This window comes from Cheilinus undulatus, linkage group 13 (assembly GCF_018320785.1).
Source record: "Cheilinus undulatus linkage group 13, ASM1832078v1, whole genome shotgun sequence".
NCBI classification, from domain to species: Eukaryota; Metazoa; Chordata; class Actinopteri; order Labriformes; family Labridae; genus Cheilinus; species Cheilinus undulatus.
In genome coordinates, this window is record NC_054877.1 from 24,005,690 (window position 1) to 24,025,677 (window position 19,988).

The window sequence follows — 19,988 nt, forward strand, 5'->3', positions numbered from 1 at the left end:
CTACATGTTCTTACACTGTTTTTACACAAAGAAGACATGATAAAGTTAGGAATGGCAAAGCTTTTGTAATATCAAGTGTATTGCTAAACCTGTTATAAAGCAGACTTTTCTGCATGAGAAATACTTAATATTTTTCTTTTAAAGCAATAGAAAACACATCATTGAACTTCACACTGGGTGACATCTTTCATGAATGTTTGAAGATTTTATCAAGTCCCTTCCACTTGCACGATCCTACTGCTAGAAATACTTAACAACACTTCAGATGTGTTTCAGTACACTGCTGAAAATATTTCCAAACAATTTGCTTTTTCCTCTTTAAACACATGATTAAAATACTGCTCTGCTCATATGTCTAATATACCCTCAGTGCATGAAAACGTGGAATGTCACCATCTGCGTTACTTAGATTCATATTTGCCAATGTTTTCTAACTTTCTTATTTCAGATGCAATCAGTGCTGCAAACCCCAGAGTGATCGATGACTCACGAGCCAGAAAGCTGTCAAATGACCTGAAGCGCTGCACATATTATGAGACCTGCTCCACCTATGGCCTGAATGTGGAGAGAGTCTTCCAGGATGGTGAGAGAGCTGTCCAAAACAAGGACTACTGAATATTGACAGAAAGTACAAGATGTAGCTTGAACACAAAAAAGTTGATGCTGACTGATAGAATACAAATTATCTTAGTTTGAGATGGTTAATCATCAGATACCAACTCTTAAAATCTTTGACCTATCACTTTGCTGCTTTGTAGCTTTAAAGGCCAGTATAGTGCCTTTGTCTAAAGATGCTTCATATTTTCAAAGACCATGAGCAAAATCACTTGTCAAAATTTAAAAAGTAACAGTTGCAAGGAAAAACTTTTTAACAAGCAGAAACCCTGAGTAGAACCAGACTTCTGAACAACCATCTGCTGAGACTGTGTCTGGGTTGGAAAGAGGGATGGGAGAAGACAAACAGAAACAACAAGAGCAACAATAAAACAAAATTTATAGCTACAATGCCAGCAGTAGTAGCAAAAGTATGTGTGTTATTAGAAGTAGCAGTCAAGTATGATAATTGATTGATCAGTCTAAAGCCTGGTACACACCAAAATACTTGTAAATCTCAACAGATTTTAAAAAATATGAGAGCCCTCACACGTTGTGACAAATCATGACAGATTTACCCTTTTTTTCTTGTTCTGTGTGGTGTTAAACAAGATGACCAGCGCAGCACTACCACACACAAACAAATTAATTCTTCATGCTCACAACTTGACCTCTCTTGCAGTCAAACACAGCTTTAGAGTAAACAAGCAGCTGTTAGCTACCTGCTACATCCACTGGGGTAGCAATTTCAGTCCAGCTCCTCTCCTTATTAGTTCCTTTGTGATATGGTTCACAGGACACTCATGTTTGTTGTCCTCTTTTTCTGATGTCCATCTACATTTGCTTCCCATTCACTATCATTGTCATGTCTTTGCTTTAATTTTCAGTCAGCTTGCTTTCTGATTGCTATTATTATGGTCTTTGTGATGATCTACAAAGTATGTCCTCAGGTTTTCTTGCCCTTTTTCTAGATTTTCTGATAGTAAATATTAAACACATTTAATATTTATGATTCCAAATTGGCTCTGATAGTCCTTCAAGCAGATCAAGGAGGGTATAATAGCTAAATACACCTTTCACCACAGGATAATTTAATAAGGTGGTCTTTTAAACCGTCAGATAATTGAGCCTTTGTGACTTTTGTTGGAAGGGATAATTGGGTCCAACTTGGTAGATGAACTTGAGCTTGTACAGTGCTTTTCTAGTTGTCTGACTACTCAACTTCTACTTCTTACACATAATTCACATTTACTCACTTTCAAACATTCACTCACTAAAGTATGTCAAAAACTACAGCCTAGCCTAGTAGCATTTGGGTAACAAACTTGGTAAAAATGGAACATCATATGCATCAATAAGCCTATCTAAATGTGTTTCTAATCCCCTGAATATACTTTTTTTTTTTTTTCGTTTTTGTTAACTTAGAATAGACCTATTCATTCATCTTCATACATAGGGAGAGTCCCCTCCACAGAGTGTGCTATCTGGATTTTTGCATTTGGCATGTTTCTACAATACCACAGAAGGGAGAAAATAACAGATATTCTTTTTTTTTTTAACAAATTCAACAGGTTGCCATGATTACCACCTGACATGTGCATTGTAATCTAGAATATGACTGTTTGATGCTGCAAATATTCCCCACATTTCATAGACCGCATCTTTAATAAAAATGTAGAGGTGTAATCCAAAGATCAGTTGAAACTGAGTTGTGAATAAATGGTAAAACACCGTCTTTATGTCGTGTAGCGATATCTCAGAGTTTCTCCCTGCATTTGGAAACTGTCATATGGAACAAGCTGCTTCATCCCTGGCACATTATCCCCCAAGGCTGCAGCTCCTTTGAAGGCCTGTCATCCCTTCACCAAACATCTGAATATGTAACACACACTCCCTTTGCATTTCATTGACTTGATGCACAGGCACGTTGTCTCCCCTCCCTGCCTTAATTGCTTCCTGAAGCTCAATTTGAACTAATTGAAAGAGATGAAGGAGTGTTTGCTGTCCTCACAAGTCACCCTGTATCACTCTGGCATTCTTCTTTATTCGCTATGCTGCTGCAGCAAGTGGGCATTGTGGTCCCAGCTGTCATCACAACTTCAAATCATCTCTTTGCCTCAGTGCTAATTCACATCACGCAGCCATGAACATCACCTTCCTCCCCTCCCTACCTCTCACTCCACACAGTTCCCCACTTCAGTGTGCCAGGAATTAGATGACAGGTTGCATCCATTGCATTGTAAATTAGTTTGTGGAAAATCTGGCAATAGTCTCATCACCCCTTTGAAAAGGACAGTGACTAACTGAAAAAGCTACAAGTATTATTTTGCATGATTATTTTTCTTGGAATTAAGGAAGGTTTTCCCACAGGAGTACATGGTGCAGTATGTTGTTTACTACCTGACTGGAAAAACAAACAGCCTGAGGTGGTTGTGATAATTTGCTCTATACCTGGAATAAGCTTTCCTTACTTGTTGAAGCTTTGTGGGATTAACTTGATGTTTTGTTTAAAAAGAAACAAAAGCTTTTTATTCTTAGTGGGTTAACCAATTCACACAAAAATATTGTCCTGTCTTTACAAGTCATGTTACGGCGGTGTATTGCATTCACTTAAAAAATAAAAAAAACCCTCCTGTTTTTATGAGATAACTATCTCATAAAAACAGGATTTTTTTAAATTTATTTTTGAGTTTCCTGTTTAAAGATACTATATCGTAAAAACAAGATTCCCCCTGACGCTCTCCTGCATGACTGGTTGCTGCATTTATCATTCAGTAATTTGAGCTGCGGGGTCAATACAGGTAAGGTAGGCTTTTTAATGTGTTTTAGGTGACAGTTACATGTTTCACGCCAAATTGTGTCAGCTAACTGTTCGCTTGACCTGTTCTCTTTATGCTTGATGGTAACAGAGTAGGTAGTATCTCGTTAAAACAGGAAACTCCAAAATAAATAAATTCCTGTTTTAAGAGATAGTATCTCGTAAAAACAGGAGGATTTTTTTTCAGTACACTACCATATGATGTTCCTAGGCTTATAATTTCCCATCCAAATAAACATAAGAATGTAATTGTGTTTAGATAAGTGCACATAAGTCAAATGAATACATTCTGTCAACCAACTTCACACCGCACCGTAACGGTGCCAAGATGGTTTGCAGAATTTAGCTAACGTTTGCAGTGCTACTGTCGCCGGCTTTCGATCCTTTTTGTAGGTTAACATCCAAATTCCTGTGCTGAATTGGTGCTTGGGTTATGTGTGGGTAACTTGAAGCAACATACGGTAAACTTTTTCCCAATCCTGTATCTTAAAGTGAAGCTAAACCGCGCTGTTTCTGCTAGAGGCTGATACATTTAAAGGACTTAACAGACGGAGGAGCACCGTGGTAGAAAAGCGGTCGTCACTGCGAACAGCTACAGCGGAGACTAGTGGCGGGCGGCTGCGTTATTCTGGACAGAGCGTTTGACCAGGGTTGTTAGCCTGAACTGATTAAAAAAAAAGAACCGTTAATGATCAGTCGAACCAACTCATAATTCTGGTAGTTGAAAAGGGATCTATAACCATTAATCTACTTGTGCGCATCCCTCGTTTTACAGTTTACATTTGTCAGGTGCAGGGTTTCCCATCAATAAAAGAGACTACTGTGCACCGCTGTGATCTTGTTTGGTCACAGGCGCAATAGTCCCTATACCCTCTTTTCCGTAGACGGCCTATTTTCCTCCGCCAATGTTATTTTCTTAAAGCCGACGTAGGCCTGCTCAGCAGCGAACCCAGTATTGCAAGTGAGCCATGCGGCGCAGACCGAAGAGCTCTGCATTGTGTGACTAAAGCTTCTGACACTCAAGCTTCCTTAAGGCAACATTTCAGGTGAAACATGAATTCTGCTCTGCCTTATATCCATGTAGGATCTGCATATCTATAAATTCGCACACTCTCTCTCGCCCACGAGCTAGTGCCTAATTTATTAATACTGTAATATTCTCATCTTAAGTTACAAACCCCTTGCGTGCAAGCTTGTGATTGAAAAGACTTGGCAGACGTTTCCCTAAACAGGATTTTGTTAAAGTTTTTATAGCGGATGTAGAACATGCAGCTCAGTTCTAGCTGAGTAAAACAGCCTCCAGTTTTAGGTGTTTGTTGGACCGTTCATAATTCCCTCAGGAGTTAGAGAGAATACAGCTAACTTAAAATTCTCTGTTTTTTATTATTTGATTAATTTCGGAGTTACATTAACAAAGAGGGATGGACAGAGTGTAAATAATAACAAATTATTGCTCTGTCGAATGTAAAGTTAACACAGAAATTCACTTCCGGTATTATTTAGATTTTTTTTTTTTTACTTTGGTTAACAAATATGAAATATCAGCTTCACCAAAAAATAAGGGGTAAAAGTAAACACTAATATAGGACATCATTTTCGGTAGAGATTAGTTTTAGTAAAAAACAACAAAAAACTTTATCCTCAGGTCAGACAAGGAATAAACTGAAGACTGTAATTGGCCAATCAAATTATAATCCCTCCTAAGAGAAAATTGTAGAAAGAAAACTAGGTTTCCAAAGATAAAGCATCTTTATTTTGCTCTAAAAATTCACAAGATTGGTGAATTTAAGCTGAAAATTTCAAAGTTATCCCTGGAGGGCATGCCACTGTACCCCCTTAGGAAGTTTGTGGTCCTTCCACAATAGTTCCCCAAAATCCTGTAGAAAACACTGACTTGTTGTCAACACCAGCCCTGAATTTTGTGTTGTAGTCGTCATGTTGGTTTGATTCCCATCCATCCTTGTTAAACAGAGTCAACAGTGAAAGCACTTGCTAGTCATTTTTTTATTGTTGACAGGCAGAACATTAACACAAGCCCAAGCCAACATTTCTCATCGCCTGTGTAACACAGAACTTTAACAACGCAAGCAGGAACACCAGTACCAATAATTTGTTTTTATGCTATTTTGTTGAAATTGCATTATCATATCTTTAAAGTAAAATTCTTTACTTCCAGCATTTCTCTTAAACATAGTAATCAATATTTTTCTTAAAGTCTCAGAATAAATTACGGTATTAAGTTTAATAAACTCAAAACAGTCTACCAGGACAACACAGGTAGGATAAAAAACTTATTGTTAAAATGTTTACAGTAATGTTAAACTCTGTTAGCTTGTGAAATAGCTTATACCAAAGATATGTTTACTTCTCAACTAGTGCTGGATTGGGACCCAAATGTGAGTTGCAGAGCCAATTTCAGTGAGTTGTAAATTTGTTCCAAGAAGAAAATATGGTGAACATAGGTTATCCCTCGATATTGTGTTCATTTCTCAAGTTCTCTTGAAAACTACCAAAGTTGATATGTTTTCATGAGAAATCAAGTGAAATCTGTATTAAAAACATCATAGTTTTCCATCTCAGACCAAACAGCAACATTGTTATTAGATAAATCTGAGTGGCTGTTACTGTTTTTGGAAGTTTGGGTCACAATATCTCATCTAGGGGCAGGTGTTGGGTCCTGAGGCTAGACCAGTTGAGAACCACTGATCTAGAGTCATGTTTATGTTCACTAATAAGGATCAATCGGCAAAAAGGCCAGAAATTTTTTGTCTATTGTGTATTGACAGAACAAGCAATTAACTAATCTTGATGGCTATTCATAGAAAAAGTGAATGTTTTAAACAATTTTCTTTACATTTTTTAAACTTGGTGTAATAAGTACTAAAGAGCGACTTTAGTTTTTTTTGTGCATTACTATGAACCTTGTCTGATAATAGCTGTTGATTTTGTTAATGCTAGTTTTTGAATGGTTTACAGCATAAAATAGTACTAATTTATATTAAAAAAAAGTTTACATCATTTTCTGTCACAAAAGGCACTCAAGTTCTACAATATTTGCTGACCTGAATGTCCAGTAGTAGGTTGCAGTGAGTCTGAGCATTAGTTTCATGTTGTGTTTATACTGTTTTAGTAATTTTATGCTTCATTTTACCTGTTAAGATGGTTTAATTTTAATTTTTGTTTTGGTTACACAAACTCAGGCTTGACAGGGCAGGGATCAAATCCGATGTTTTCTTAAAAGGAGAAGATAGATTTATGCCGTGGTGCATTTGTGCATGTGAGGAGACAAGACATTTTTTCTGGATCTCTGTAAGCAGGATTGAAAATTAGCAGCCAACAAGCATCAAAAGCTGGCATTTTTGTGCTGTTTCGAGTGAATTTTTCAGCTTTTTAGCCAACCAGATCTGTTCAGACCTTTGCTGTTTTTTGTGACTGTGTTTGTGACTTTTTCCTACTCTGGTTTGGCCTTTGAATGGAACATCTTAAGATACAATTTCAGCCTTTAGAGGTGCATTTATGAATCACTGCTTGGAGCAGTGGGCATCAGGACCCACCACCACCTCCTCGTGAGAAATCAAGACCCAAATTTAAAATCTTAAATCAATAATAAAATATGTTGCAATTTAGAGCTTAGATGTGACAAAACATGACTTAACAAAGTACCAGGACATAAAAAAGTTTGAAAATGCATTGTTACAGATCAACATGCATCAACAGGATTTTTTTAGTAATTTTACAAGGAATTACCAAATTATCTCAGGAAAATGATCTTTGATATCCTGAGAGAAGGAGATAAGTAGGTTGCATAGTGAGTAAATTGTTGTGAAAACAACAACAATTTACTCACTATGCCAGGAAAACTAAGAACACTAAAATGTATGGTTGTATGTTCGCTTAGTGCTGCCTTACATCACACATCCATGACCCACTGGGAACAGCTCCAAGATCCACTTTTGGGTCCTGACCCACCAGTTGAGAACATCTGGCTTAAGTTACATGACCTCTGAAACTGTCTGGATTATTTTTTTGCAGGGTTGTATTCATATCATGGATAATATGACAGGATTAACAAAGACTGGGTTTCTGTGCTTTTGCCCCTCTCTTCTCCAGTTGCCCAGAAGGTTGTGGCCATGAGGAAAAAGCAGCAGCTCTCGATTGGTCCATGCAAATCTCTCCCAAACTCCCCCAGCCACTCATCAGTCCCTGCTGCATCCATCCCTTCAGTTCACATTAATCAGGTAATATGTGAATATTATTGTGGTGTTACATAAAGAAGTCTTCATCACGCTCTCTTTATGTAATTCCTCTCATAGTCATGTCTTCTGTTCACTCATTGTTGGGAAAAACAATAAAATCTCCCTTGTAAAATATTCTGTCCTAAATTTACCTGCTTGTTTATTGTTTTTATTCCCTCTCCTCCTCTGACTCCCTGACTTTCTTCCTCCCTCTTCCTCCTTCCTCTCTCCTGTTAATCTCTCTATTTCCCCAGGCGGCCAATGGTGGGGGTGCGTTCAGCGACTACTCCTCCTCGGTTCCCTCCACCCCCAGCATAAGTCAGCGGGAGATGCGCATTGAGACCATTGCTGCCTCCAACACGCCCACGCCCATCCGCAAGCAGTCAAAGCGCCGCTCCAACATTTTCACAGTAAGTATGCGACAGCTGATGCAAAGCAACACCCACTCACATTACTAGAAGGCATGTTGCCAAGCACACTTTGTCCACCAGAGGGAGACAGGTAGCTCGAAATGCATCATCTCCTGCCTCCCATGCAGAAAAAGGAAGCGACTTGTTCACACCGCACAATGGGCAAAGGAGAAAAGAGAATTATTTTAAATCCCCCAAATTCTTAAATAAAATCTTTAAAAGCAAATATCAAAGATAAGCACTGTGGAAAAAAACTCTTCTTATGTCCTTTTTCTTTTCTAATTGGACGCATGGATTAAGTTTCTCATCTCACCCACGACAAACTAGGCCCTTTGCACTGTCTAAATCTTTGACCTCCCTCCCCCCCTCCCTCTTATTTTCACTAGATCCTTTCTTTGCAGTGATTTCCCTTTTGGGGAGAGACGGCAGCGACAAACCGCCAATGCCACCCCTCCTGCCCTGCCCTGCCCTGCCCTGTCGACCGAGCTAAACTAAAAGTGCGAGCCAGCCAATGCCCTGTTTACACGCTGCTAATAACAACATCCCCTGCTTCAGATAGAAGCGCTCGTCCAGCTTCTATCCATCGCTGAGTCTTAATAACTCTCCCCAGTTCTGCCCAAATCTGACCTTGACCACCAAGATTCACTACCAAACCTGAACCCCCCAAACCCTTGTCTGCCTGTTTTCTACCCCCATGTCCTGTCGTATTTTCTCTAACCAATAGCATATGTGTGCACTAACCACTCTAATTTCCGTAGATGTCTTAAGCTTGTCTTTTTTACTTGTAGCCTCTGCCCTCTTCTTCTACCCAGCCTGCTCCCCCCTTTCCTCCTCTCTCCTCCTTCTCCCTCCTAAACCAGCCTTCTTCTCTGCTGCTGAGCCTCCTAATCTCACTGAGCCAGACCTCTGCCTCCTCTGGCTCAGAAAGGTCTGTGGAAATTTGACCGGAAATGGCATTTTTAGTCCTCAAACCAGTAAAATATCATAAAGGTGGAGCCTGCATATAACCTCTGAAAAGATCCAATGTGTGTTTTAAACTAAAATCAAATTGAACTACTCAAAACCTTGTTCCAAAGGTTATGTTACCCAAAATTTTCCCAGGTTTTCTTCTTTGCAAGAAGAAACTTTATGAGACAGATTTCAGGGCTCTTTGAGATTACCCCCCACCTCCTTCTCCTGTCCCCCTTCCTCTTTTTCTTCTTTTTCCCTCAGCCCCCTGTCTCCTACCTCCTCTTTTCTCCTTTTAACTTTCTCTCTACGACCTGTCCCCCTTCTCTGTTTCTCCTACTTGCCTCCACCCTGTTACCCCCCAGCTGCTGTGGAAGCCGCAGCCCTTGTGGCGTCCGAGCAGTACAGGCTGTGTGCTAGCTCCCCTTGTTGTCTCCCTTCCCCCCTGCTAGGTAGTGACTAACCATGTCCACCAGAGAAATGATCCTCTCCCCATCCGCGTCATGGAGATACCGAAGCACGCCACCTACCCAGTGTGGGTGCCCGAGTGGCAAGCCGAGCGGGAGTTTCAGCTCATGACCTTCTGAGGAGCGGCCAGGCCTAGGGAGGGAGGAGGGAGGGTAAAGGGAGGAGAGGAAGAGAAGGAGGAGGAGAAGGAAAAGAAGGAAGCAGAGGAGATGGAAAGTAATCGGGAGTGATGTCGACATTTCTTCAGTGACACTTGAAGAGTACGTTTGGCTCAGGAGAGGAAGACTCGCAGTGCCGACCTTTTTCGCCATTTCCCACAAAACCCACTGAAAAATATTTCATTCACACAACACAAGGATGTCTCTTTCCTAGCTTTTTTCCATTTTTCAAAAAAATGATCTGTGTTAGTTCTCTTGAAGTCCTGCTGCTCTCTCAGAAAGCATGCGGCCATTCAGAAAGCCTGTCATTTTTTCTATCCACACATCTGTAAGTACTCCCCTTTATGTTGATTTTTGGAAGATTTGAGAGAAGAGAGAAATATGCCTTAATGTCATCAGTTGACAAGCTTTGACAGACTCTTTGATCTTTACACAGTAGATATTTCATTTAGTAGTACAAAGGAGGAAATTGCTGCAAGACTTAAATCCAGTTGTAATCACAAAAGTAATTTGTCACAGTTGTGGCGCTGGCATTGGGACTCTTTTAATTAAGAAATATCCATTTGCAATGGGCAGTATAATGAGTCAGAAGTGTTTTATTTCTATTTTTGTGCTCTAAATCTGATTGCAAAAACACAAGCCCCTTAGAAGAGATGACTTGTTTTTATACAACATCAGTTTGGCATTTTTTTAAGTAAGCAAAAATCAAAGCTTTACTACAAAGGATCTTATCACTCTCCGTCTTCTCACCGCCCTCACAAATCAATTTTCACCAACCACGACCATTTCAAGCCAGTTTTTGCCATAATCGTCTTTGGCCACTAGGTGTCAGCACAGTACACATTATTCTTTCCTAGTGCTTCCATGTCAATAACTAAACAATCTGTTTTGTAAATCTGTCTGTGGTTCCTGATGTATTCAGGTTGTCTGTCCCTTTTTGTGTTGAAAAGCACATTGTTTAGGAGTTTAAATGAATAATAATGGCATTTTTTTATACCTATACCCACCACCATCCGATCATTCATCCTCATTTAACCCATTTATTAATGTCTGCCATTTGGTGTTGCCATCTCCTGTTTTCAGTCCCTTGACTAGTTGCTGGTTCGTATGAAAACGTATGACACACCAAAAAAACAAAAAAAAAGACAAACAAACAAAAAATAACCATTTGACACTGTTTTTCAATATTTGCAGATTTGTGCTTCTGTTTCCAACCTTTCTTCAATAAAAAGGGCTTTCCAACTCCTTCCGAATTAGAAGAGCATGATGGTTTTAAAAAATAAAGAGTCCCCCTGCTTTGCCAATCCTGATAGAGAAGAGATAATTTATTGAGGACTTACAGCTTGTCACTGTGTTACCCTCAGTGCTTTCTCGCGTTGAAGGTAATGCATAGAACTTGCACTAAGTGGAAACTTTGCATCTTACGCAGCTTAAAGCGGAGTCCATTTGAGTGTTTGAGCACACTCAGAGTAGACTGTCAAATATCACCAAGTGAGACAGACTGTAGGGACTCTTCTGGAAATGCCCCATCCACACCTGTCCCCCACAACCCAACCCCTACCCCTCAAAACTCTCATTCAAACACCCCACAAAGAAACAACCTGTACAGTCAAGTCACTCTTGGAACTGTTATCCAACCACCCAAAGGACACAAACTTTCCTAACATGACATCACACTGCCTTTTTGCCATAAATGAGGACTCAAGGACTAGAGGTGCCAAGTTGTTTTTTGTTCTTCCTTTTAGATTTTTCCTACATTCATTTGGGTCAGTTTTTTATTTGATTCCTTCTTATTTTCCAGGGAGTTTTGAAGTATTGAATGAATTTTAAATTGCCGTTCAAATGTATTATTATAGAGGTATTTTAGGTGAGAGTTAAAAGGGATAATTTTATGAAGGCCTTCATAAAAATCAGGATAGTCAAGGTATTCAGAGAGATTTTACTCTGAAAGATGCTAACAAACGAAACTGGGTTGCACCGACTTGTATGAATGTAGTTAAACTTAATGTTTATTTCCTTTCATTTATTTTCAGTTATTTATTTTTGCACATTCATTTTTAACATTTATTTATTTGTTTATTTTTCCCTTAATTTAGGTTTGGTACAGAGATTATGAACTCTTGCATAATCGCTTTTCTATCATGAACGGATTGACGAAAACTATAGACTGCTGTATATCTTGTATTGTATTTTATTTACAATGGTACTCTATAAAAAGTACATACATATAAGGAGTATATGAAATAATGCCTTTATTGTCCATCCTATATTTTGTGGGAACTGCAATGTTTGGCTCAATCTGTTGAATATTTTGAAGTGAATTTGTGACTTGCTTTGTATGGTGTCTGTATAGAAGCTAAACAAGTCATCATTAAAAAAATAAAATGTTGGAAAAAATATGAAGATCAGAGTTGGTTTACTTGAACTCAGACTCTACCTCTTCTCCATTGGTGACTGGACATTTCCCATGTTCTGAATGAGACCATACACACTCGTGTCTGTCCCTTCCTGTACCTCATCTCTTTATTTTCTTTGGGGTGGGAATGTTACTTTTTTATGATTTATTTACATTTAATCTTTACTCTCTAACATGTTTTTCCCCAAAACAGGCATGACCAGAAACATGAAATGTTGATGTTTTTGATTTTTTTTGTCACTTAAATTGCTCGATATGTTTCACTAGGTTTTGCAGGTTTGCAGGTTGGAGGAATGCTTAGAAAGGTCTCCTGTAAAATAACCATTTTCCCTTCTCTCCCTTTAACCTTTTATGAACTGTAACATGTGTATTATGCTATAATAGCCCTTACCAGTGCTACTATGCTAAAGGCAAAGCTGAAGCTACAATGGTATAGCAGCAGTTGCTCTGCAGGTCCACTAAGGGCCCGCTGTGGGTCTCAAACAGAGGAAAAGGATCCCCCCCAAAGGGTTTCAGGGCTGAGTCATGACTCAATGTGTGGTCGTCCTTTGGTCTCCTCTGTGTTGAGATGTGTCTAGTGTGGTCTTGGTTTGGTCTCTTTTTTGATTTGTTTCTTTTAAACTTGCACGTCGGTGTTACTGCTGTTTGTTACGCTGGTCTGCTTGTCTGTTCATTTCGAGCTTCTTTTTGGAACTTTTTCTTTTGCTGCGTCAAGTTTCTCCACCAATACTGCAAATGCTCAGTGCACACACGCAAACCCTTACCTCCACCTCTGACCCCCAGTCTCTCTCTCTCCCTCACCCCCACACACCCCAGCACACACAACTACGCCCAAAAACTCACCTCACGCCCAACGGCTCCCTCTCTGCTGTGTCGTCAGTGTGTCGCTGCTGTTGCTGACTGATTTTCTTGTTTTCTTGCAGTCACGGAAAGCCAGTGAACAATCAAAGAGCGTTGACAGTAAAACAGACAGCATAGGCAGTGGAAGGGCCATACCTATCAAACAGGCAAGTACTCTTTCTCATTCTTAACCTACATTTCTTATAGTTTCATTGGTAAGTATACTTTTATTTGGTAATATCTATATGACTCTTTTTAAGGTGATATGCTGCATCTTACAGATTTTGGATGAACTAGCCGTACAGTCTTGAGTGAATTGAATGAGTTCATGTGTAACTGTAGCCACTAGATGGCGTCATAATACAAGTTAGCAAATCATTATCAGTGCAAGTGAGCAGAGGTGTAAGGGAGAAGGATGCTGGGGGGGTCAGACAAAATTTCATTTGTGTTATCAGCAAATAAAACACAACTTTAGCAAATGAAACATATGTATTGTTTTACAGTCTAAAAGCAGAGTCAGTTAATGTGTATCATGACATGTTGCAGGCAAAGTCATGGGTAATTCAAGAGCTTTCAAGGACTTTACAATTTTTCTAGAAATATGTTATGTAAGTAACCATAGCTGAAAATGCAAAAAACAGCCAAACATATCCAAACCAGTTGGCAAAAAGCGACTGAAAACTCAGTAGTTTGTTTTTGTTTTTTTTGTGAAAATTTCTTATTTGAGGCTTCTGTGTTGCACAGCAAATCAGTAGATTTTTGAGATACGACTCCAGTCATGTGACAATTTTGTTAAAAATCAATCTTGCATTCGGATTGCTTGGTCACACCTTTACAACACTCCCTTCCTTTGACAATGTTTTTATTGCTCATTACATGCGTCAGATTTTTTTTTTTTTTTTTTTTTTTTTTTTTTTTTTGCTGCAGAAAATTGTATACATGCAGATCCAGAATATCACCTTTAACTGCAAAAATTACCCTAAAACTATATTTATTTGAACTAAATTAAAATTGTATTTAACCTATAATGTTTATTTTATCTAGTTTTCAAACTCTATACATATAGCACATACACTATAATTTTGTTTAATCTAAAAATACTACATTCTTGCCTGAATCATAATAATTCCTTATTAAAGTCTTTCTTTTTTTGTTTTGCATCTAAAAGAAATGCGGCTGCAATTTTCAAACCTATTCTGTGTATTTTTTCTATGCTGTATCTTTTGCATTGCATTAAGAGGCAGAGCACTGAATTTCATCCGAGCATGGATCATTTCTAAAGGTCCCAACTGTTACCGAAAGAAGAGTAATTGACACATTGATAAGCAATCACTCATGATTATGTGAGGGCTTTTGAAAATGGGTCAGCATCCTTATATTATCCTCTTTACCTGTAAATTAAACAAGATAAATCCCTTTTATTATTAAAAGATGAACCAGACCTTCTCGTTCCCTTTGGAAGAAAATTGCCAAGGTTTCAGTCCAGTCGGAATAATGACAGGGTGATGCTCACAAGTCCCCTTGCTCAATCAGAAATAACGCTTTGAGGAAACCGCTGTACAGGCACTGCATTTTTCAGGTGATCCATTATTGATTGTGTATGCTCACGAAACAGAAGATAAGATGCTAGAAAAGGAATAGAAATAGCTATCTATGTATTTCTATTAATTTTACTCAGCCTTATTTTTACAGTAGGACTTTTTATAATGGATTATTTGTACTCAACACTTTAGAAAATGGTTCTAGAGCTACCTAAACAATCCCCTAATAATTTTAAGTGTTTTTCATTAGAGATTGTAAACACCTTATTTTTATTTTATTTCTATGAAGCTCATTGATTTTATTCCATTTAGTGTAATTCCCCGCAGAAGCTGGCAGATCTGATGAGTGCAGGTGAGCAGGAGGTTCACAGATTAGAAAGAATCTCCTTCAAGCAAACTTTACTGTAAACTCCTCCATTCTTATCCAACACTCTCTGAGAAGCTCCTTTTCTTAAGTCAGGGACCAGCTTCCCTGAGTATCATGGCAACTCTTGACAAGATACACCCCCCTTTCACCTCTTTTTTCTATCTACAAAGGCTTTAATTTTGGAGGGGGGCTGGAGTTTGGCTTTAAAAATGTGTGACGGGGGGTTTGTGGTGTCACTAGCTGATCTGCAGGCCAGTCAAATGAACAATCAAGAAGATCAAAGTGTCAATGTGTGCTTTATTACCACTCCCCCCCGTCACCCCATAGGGCCAAATTACACATGACCCCCTCCCCTCCACCTTCTTCTCTCTTTCCCCCCTCCCGTCTATAAAAATAGTGAGGCTAACAATGCAGTCACTGCTGAGGAGCTGCCAACAGCTTCTCAGTGGTGAGTGCATTCTAGTTCCATCATCAAACCCCCCAAACCCAACACACAGACACCAACACGCACTCTTCTCCCCTCCACGGCCAGCCACAAAAGGCCACCCTATCAGTCAGCCACAGTGGCAGGATGCAGCTTTTCAGCTGGTCCACTGACAAAAGAAGAGAAAGACACTATCTCCTCAGTGGAGATATCACAATTGTGTGGACACAGAGAGCACGTCTGCCCAGCAGCCTGTTTCCTTGTGTTGCACATTCTGAACATCTCTTTTTACGTGTGTGTGTATGTGGCAGTGTTAAAGGGCTCAACACATGCTGCCTTTTGACGTCACACAATCTCACAAAGAGGACAATCAAAAGCTGGAAATGATTGAACAATTATGATGAATTATCTCAAATCACTTACCAGGCTTCCAGTTACTGAAAGTGACATGATATATCACAGCCATAATGAGCAACTGATCAAATAAAACAACATGAAAATTAGTCTCCACATGTAAAGATTTACACATTATTGTCCAAGCATCTTTATTGATCTGCTTCACGGCTCTGATGAATTTATGACGCTTGGCACTGATTGCGTGTATAGATTTATTTCTGCTTCAGTAAGGCCACGAGATGAGCAACATATTTGCTTGTAAAACATGCATTATAAAGTTGCCGGAGGCCCCTGTGACTGGATCATTTACTTTGTATGATTAGAGACTCATTTAAAAAGTGTTTACAGTTCTTTTATTGACTAAATTGAGAGGAGTCCAGGCAGTCAGCAAGTTATTGATCGAAGGACACAGTGTTTCTTCCTGAAAAATTATCACAAGTAACAGCAGTTGTGATGCTTGACTTTCTGCTATAAAAATAACAGATGTATTTTCTTAAAATGAGTGATTTATTAAAAGCTCTTGTGAGGAGTTTATGGTTAGTTAAGTAACGGATTGAAATTGTGTAATTAAATCTCTTTTGACCCACAAAAGCAGATAAGACCATGAACACTGACTATATGTATGCATTTTATGACTGAAACTGATGCTGCAGGATAAGTGAGGTACCGCATGCTACCAAAACAGATGTTATCTTTTTCTATTATAAATACATCAAATAAAATTTGACTATTAAGATAGAGATGGGGCTTTATTTGTATCACACTAACTCTAACTATCACACTACTAACTATAACCAGTGTCATTTCAAGACAGTTTAGGACAGGTTTACACTGTACCTTTTGTTATGTCAGATTTATTCGCAGGGTGTGGTTAACAGTTGCAGTGTTGACACCCTCATTCACCATTTACCAGTTCAAAATTATGCCTAACTGTCTTCACTACAAAATAATATCCATCAACTGTGCCTGTTTACATCAGTGCAGTGGAGCTTGGAAAGAAAGCAGAGCAACAGCCAGTCAAGGGGTACAGCCCTGGCTTGTTAGGGGTGCCTATATCAAAATTAGAGGACATTATTTGAGTGGCATTGAGAGCCAACATGTAAAAAGTTATTTATATATGTAACAGACTAGTGGTTCTTGCACCAACTAGTTAGGGATGACATTTAACAAATTGCGGACATCCATCGTTAAATAAGGCAGGATGAGATTTTGTCAAATTTAGGGCTGTCAAGATTAATCACATTAATCGTGATTAACTGTGATCCACAATCTGTGCACTTGTTTTTGTTGTTTTTTATTACGGTTAATCACATGCTTTAATGTCCCTTTTATCACACTTTGATTAAGCCACTGTAACATTTCCCTACAGCCCCAGTGATGTAAATTAGCAGGTCTGTATCTAAATAGGAATTCAGTTGTTCTTAGTTTACAACAGTGGGAAAAAATGACTCAAGAGCAGAGTTTTACATTAAATTAGTGGAATTTAAAAATGCAGTGTGAACAGTGTGATTAATCACGATTAACTACAGAAGACCAGAGATTAATTACAATTAAAGATTTTAATCATTTGACAGCTTTAGTTAAATTAGTTACACATGCTCATGACAGTTTTTAAATCATTATTTCATGGTCAAGAGGAGTTTGTAGTAACATAAAGTTGCATAGCATGTCATTGTGTTCAAATAAGAAAATTAAGATGGTTAGGCATAAATTATAACTGATTATATCCTTTAAAAGAAAGTGGAAGAAGAATTCATCATGTTTTTCCATGCTAATACAGATACGTCTTCAAATACAGTTTCATGTTTCCAACAAGAGACTACATGAATATGAGGGAAGTTTAAGCCTTATACACAAAATATTTGGGGTGTGATGAGACTCTTATCTAATGAGACGAGACAAGATTTTACACTTTTTTTTATTTTGGAAAAAACTTAACAGCAGAAAATATGTCCTTAAAGCTGAATAAAGCTTAAAGTCATGATTGCAAAGCAATTTAAGTCTATTCTGAAATGTTTAAACTAATCCTCTTATACTGAATAGGTTATCAATGCTTATGCACAGTTTGTCTTGTCTAACTCTGACTCAAACTGTACATTTCAATACTCTTCAAATCAGACCTTTCATTTTAATAGTCCACCACATCTTTAAATTCTGCACTCATGTTACAATTACAACCATAATAAAAGCAGTTAGATTATTTTGAAAGTACTTCTCGAACTGTTTTCAACAGACTGAAACAAAGAGCTGCATCAGTAAAATTAATATATTTCTCATCCTCTTTAAGGACATCCATATTTAAAACCCTCAAAAGAAATATTTCTGTCAATAACATGTTTACTGTAATTTAGAGAAATAGATTATTTGTATCGTTTTGTGGCCTTTTTTCTCTCAAATAAGCTCTGGCAGTTTTGGACATGACGCACAGATGAGCGTGTATGTTAATGTGTGTGCGTTGGTGAGTGAGTGTGTGTGTCTGCTCTGCCTGCTGTCAGACAGAAAACAGGGCTAGAACTTTGGTTTTTGGAGCTAACAATGGCTCTCAAACAGAGCTTGTTTTGCCAAGTTTACCGCTGCAGAATACAACAGCCCGTTATGCTACATAAGTTGAGCCTCTTACTGATGATACACATGGCCAACAGTTGATTGATGAGTGACTGATAGACGGTGAGATGAGAACGATGAATGACAAAGCAGCAATTTAATCAAATTTGCAAAGTAACAAATAGCAACACAGTGAGTGAATCTGCGCACGTACATGATGCAAATAAACACTATTTTCTCTTTGAGACTGCACAGATTTCCAGTGGCAGCATTTAATAATTTTGCACCCTAATGACCACTTTGTTACGCATTTGTGGATCATGTGTGGCCCTAAGTAGTGCACACAGAGGAGGGGGTGGTGGTTGGACAGTGATCTGAATGGGTCACAGATCAGCTCTGTTTCTTCCTTAGCTGTCAAACCAAAAATTTTAAAGTTTCCAGGGCATCTTTGTGATCTTTTTTAACTTTCAGTTTAGTATTGCATTCTGTCAGATGTGTTGCTCCTGGTGTCCACGCAATATTGATCTTGCAAGATGGTTTTCACCTCGACGAGAAATCTCGTGACATTTTGATCTTGTCACACCACTACAAAATATGCAAATTAAGTTGTCTGCGAAGAGTTAGTGATGGCCAACCTATGTACCATTTAATACAGTGTAGAATGCGCCAGAGTTGGTTATAAATAATGAAGCACTATGATACACTGAGTCTAAAAGGTGAAGAACAGAAGAGTAGCCATGCATATACATCACATCTCCACACTTAGAAAAGTGGCCTGCACAGGTTTTAAGGGGATTTGTTTCTGAAATAAAAATTTAGCTTTTATCTCAGCTTCTTCACTAGATTTTCTATATGTACTCTGAAGGAGTGCTTTTCGTTCAACCTAATGCCTAAATGCTTGTATGATAAAACTTTGTGGTCCCCATTCAGAGTGCAGAGATTTGTGTTGTCTGGGGAATCAGAATGTGCCCTCGACAATGGACTAAGTTTCTCCCATAATTGTAATATTTTAGTGTACCAAAACCTGTCAAAAAACAATTTAAATTGTCATCTGTGTAAAACACTTAGACATCATAAAGCGAGAGAGGAAGATGGGTTTGAGAGTAAAACAAACAGAAAGAATAAATGAATGAATTTCATTGGAAGAGGAATAAATTAAGTTAGACATTTCTTCTAAAATCAGTACTGCTTCAAAAGTTTGAAACCAGGACTTCTGATTAATGTTATCTGTAACCTTCCAGTTTACGTCAGTTGTTTTTTGTAGCACCCAAACAACTGACAGGCGCAATCGGTTTTGAAGTTGAAGTTTGGCCTGCTTATATCGTTCATGCAGTTAAGGGAATTTAAATGTGGGTCTAAAGGGAAGGCTCACTTGAATTATATGGAGTTTGATATTCTATGTATTTCTGCTGTATCAATGACCAAATATTAGGATCTACATAAGCTCATAACTAAACACTTCACCCAGATCTTTTCCGGGAAGTATTAGTAAAGAACAACATTAGGGTAGGATAATGTACTACACTTTGTCTAAAGGGGCCAAAAACATCACAAATGAAAAGTTCCTCTTAAGCGCTTCAAGTTTTAATTTAGAATAATTGCTTTTATAGAGAAAAGGTAGAATATATTGATACATTAAAACTGATATTTCACATTTTTGTCACTTGTTGCTTGACTTGCTGCAGCTTGAGGAAAGGTTTTATTAATTTAATAAATTTATTGAAGTACCACAAAATATAAAAACAAAAAAAAAAAACTTTATTTAACCAGGAAGATCTTTTTGTGAAGAGTTTCCTGGCTAATAACAGCAGCAGTACAGTTAACCAAGT

At 38.3% G+C, this 19,988-nt stretch overlaps 1 protein-coding gene across 2 annotated transcripts in view; it reads left to right on the forward strand.

Moving 5' to 3' along the window:
- The window catches only part of agap3 (ArfGAP with GTPase domain, ankyrin repeat and PH domain 3), a 172,599-nt gene that overhangs the window by 93,473 nt on the left and 59,138 nt on the right, over nt 1–19,988 (forward strand). For both annotated transcript variants that reach the window (XM_041802299.1, XM_041802298.1), the window contains exons 6-9: nt 449–583; nt 7,523–7,650; nt 7,902–8,057; nt 12,971–13,054. In XM_041802299.1, the coding sequence (XP_041658233.1) occupies nt 449–583; nt 7,523–7,650; nt 7,902–8,057; nt 12,971–13,054 (503 nt within the window). The remainder of the gene's footprint in view (nt 1–448; nt 584–7,522; nt 7,651–7,901; nt 8,058–12,970; nt 13,055–19,988) is intronic.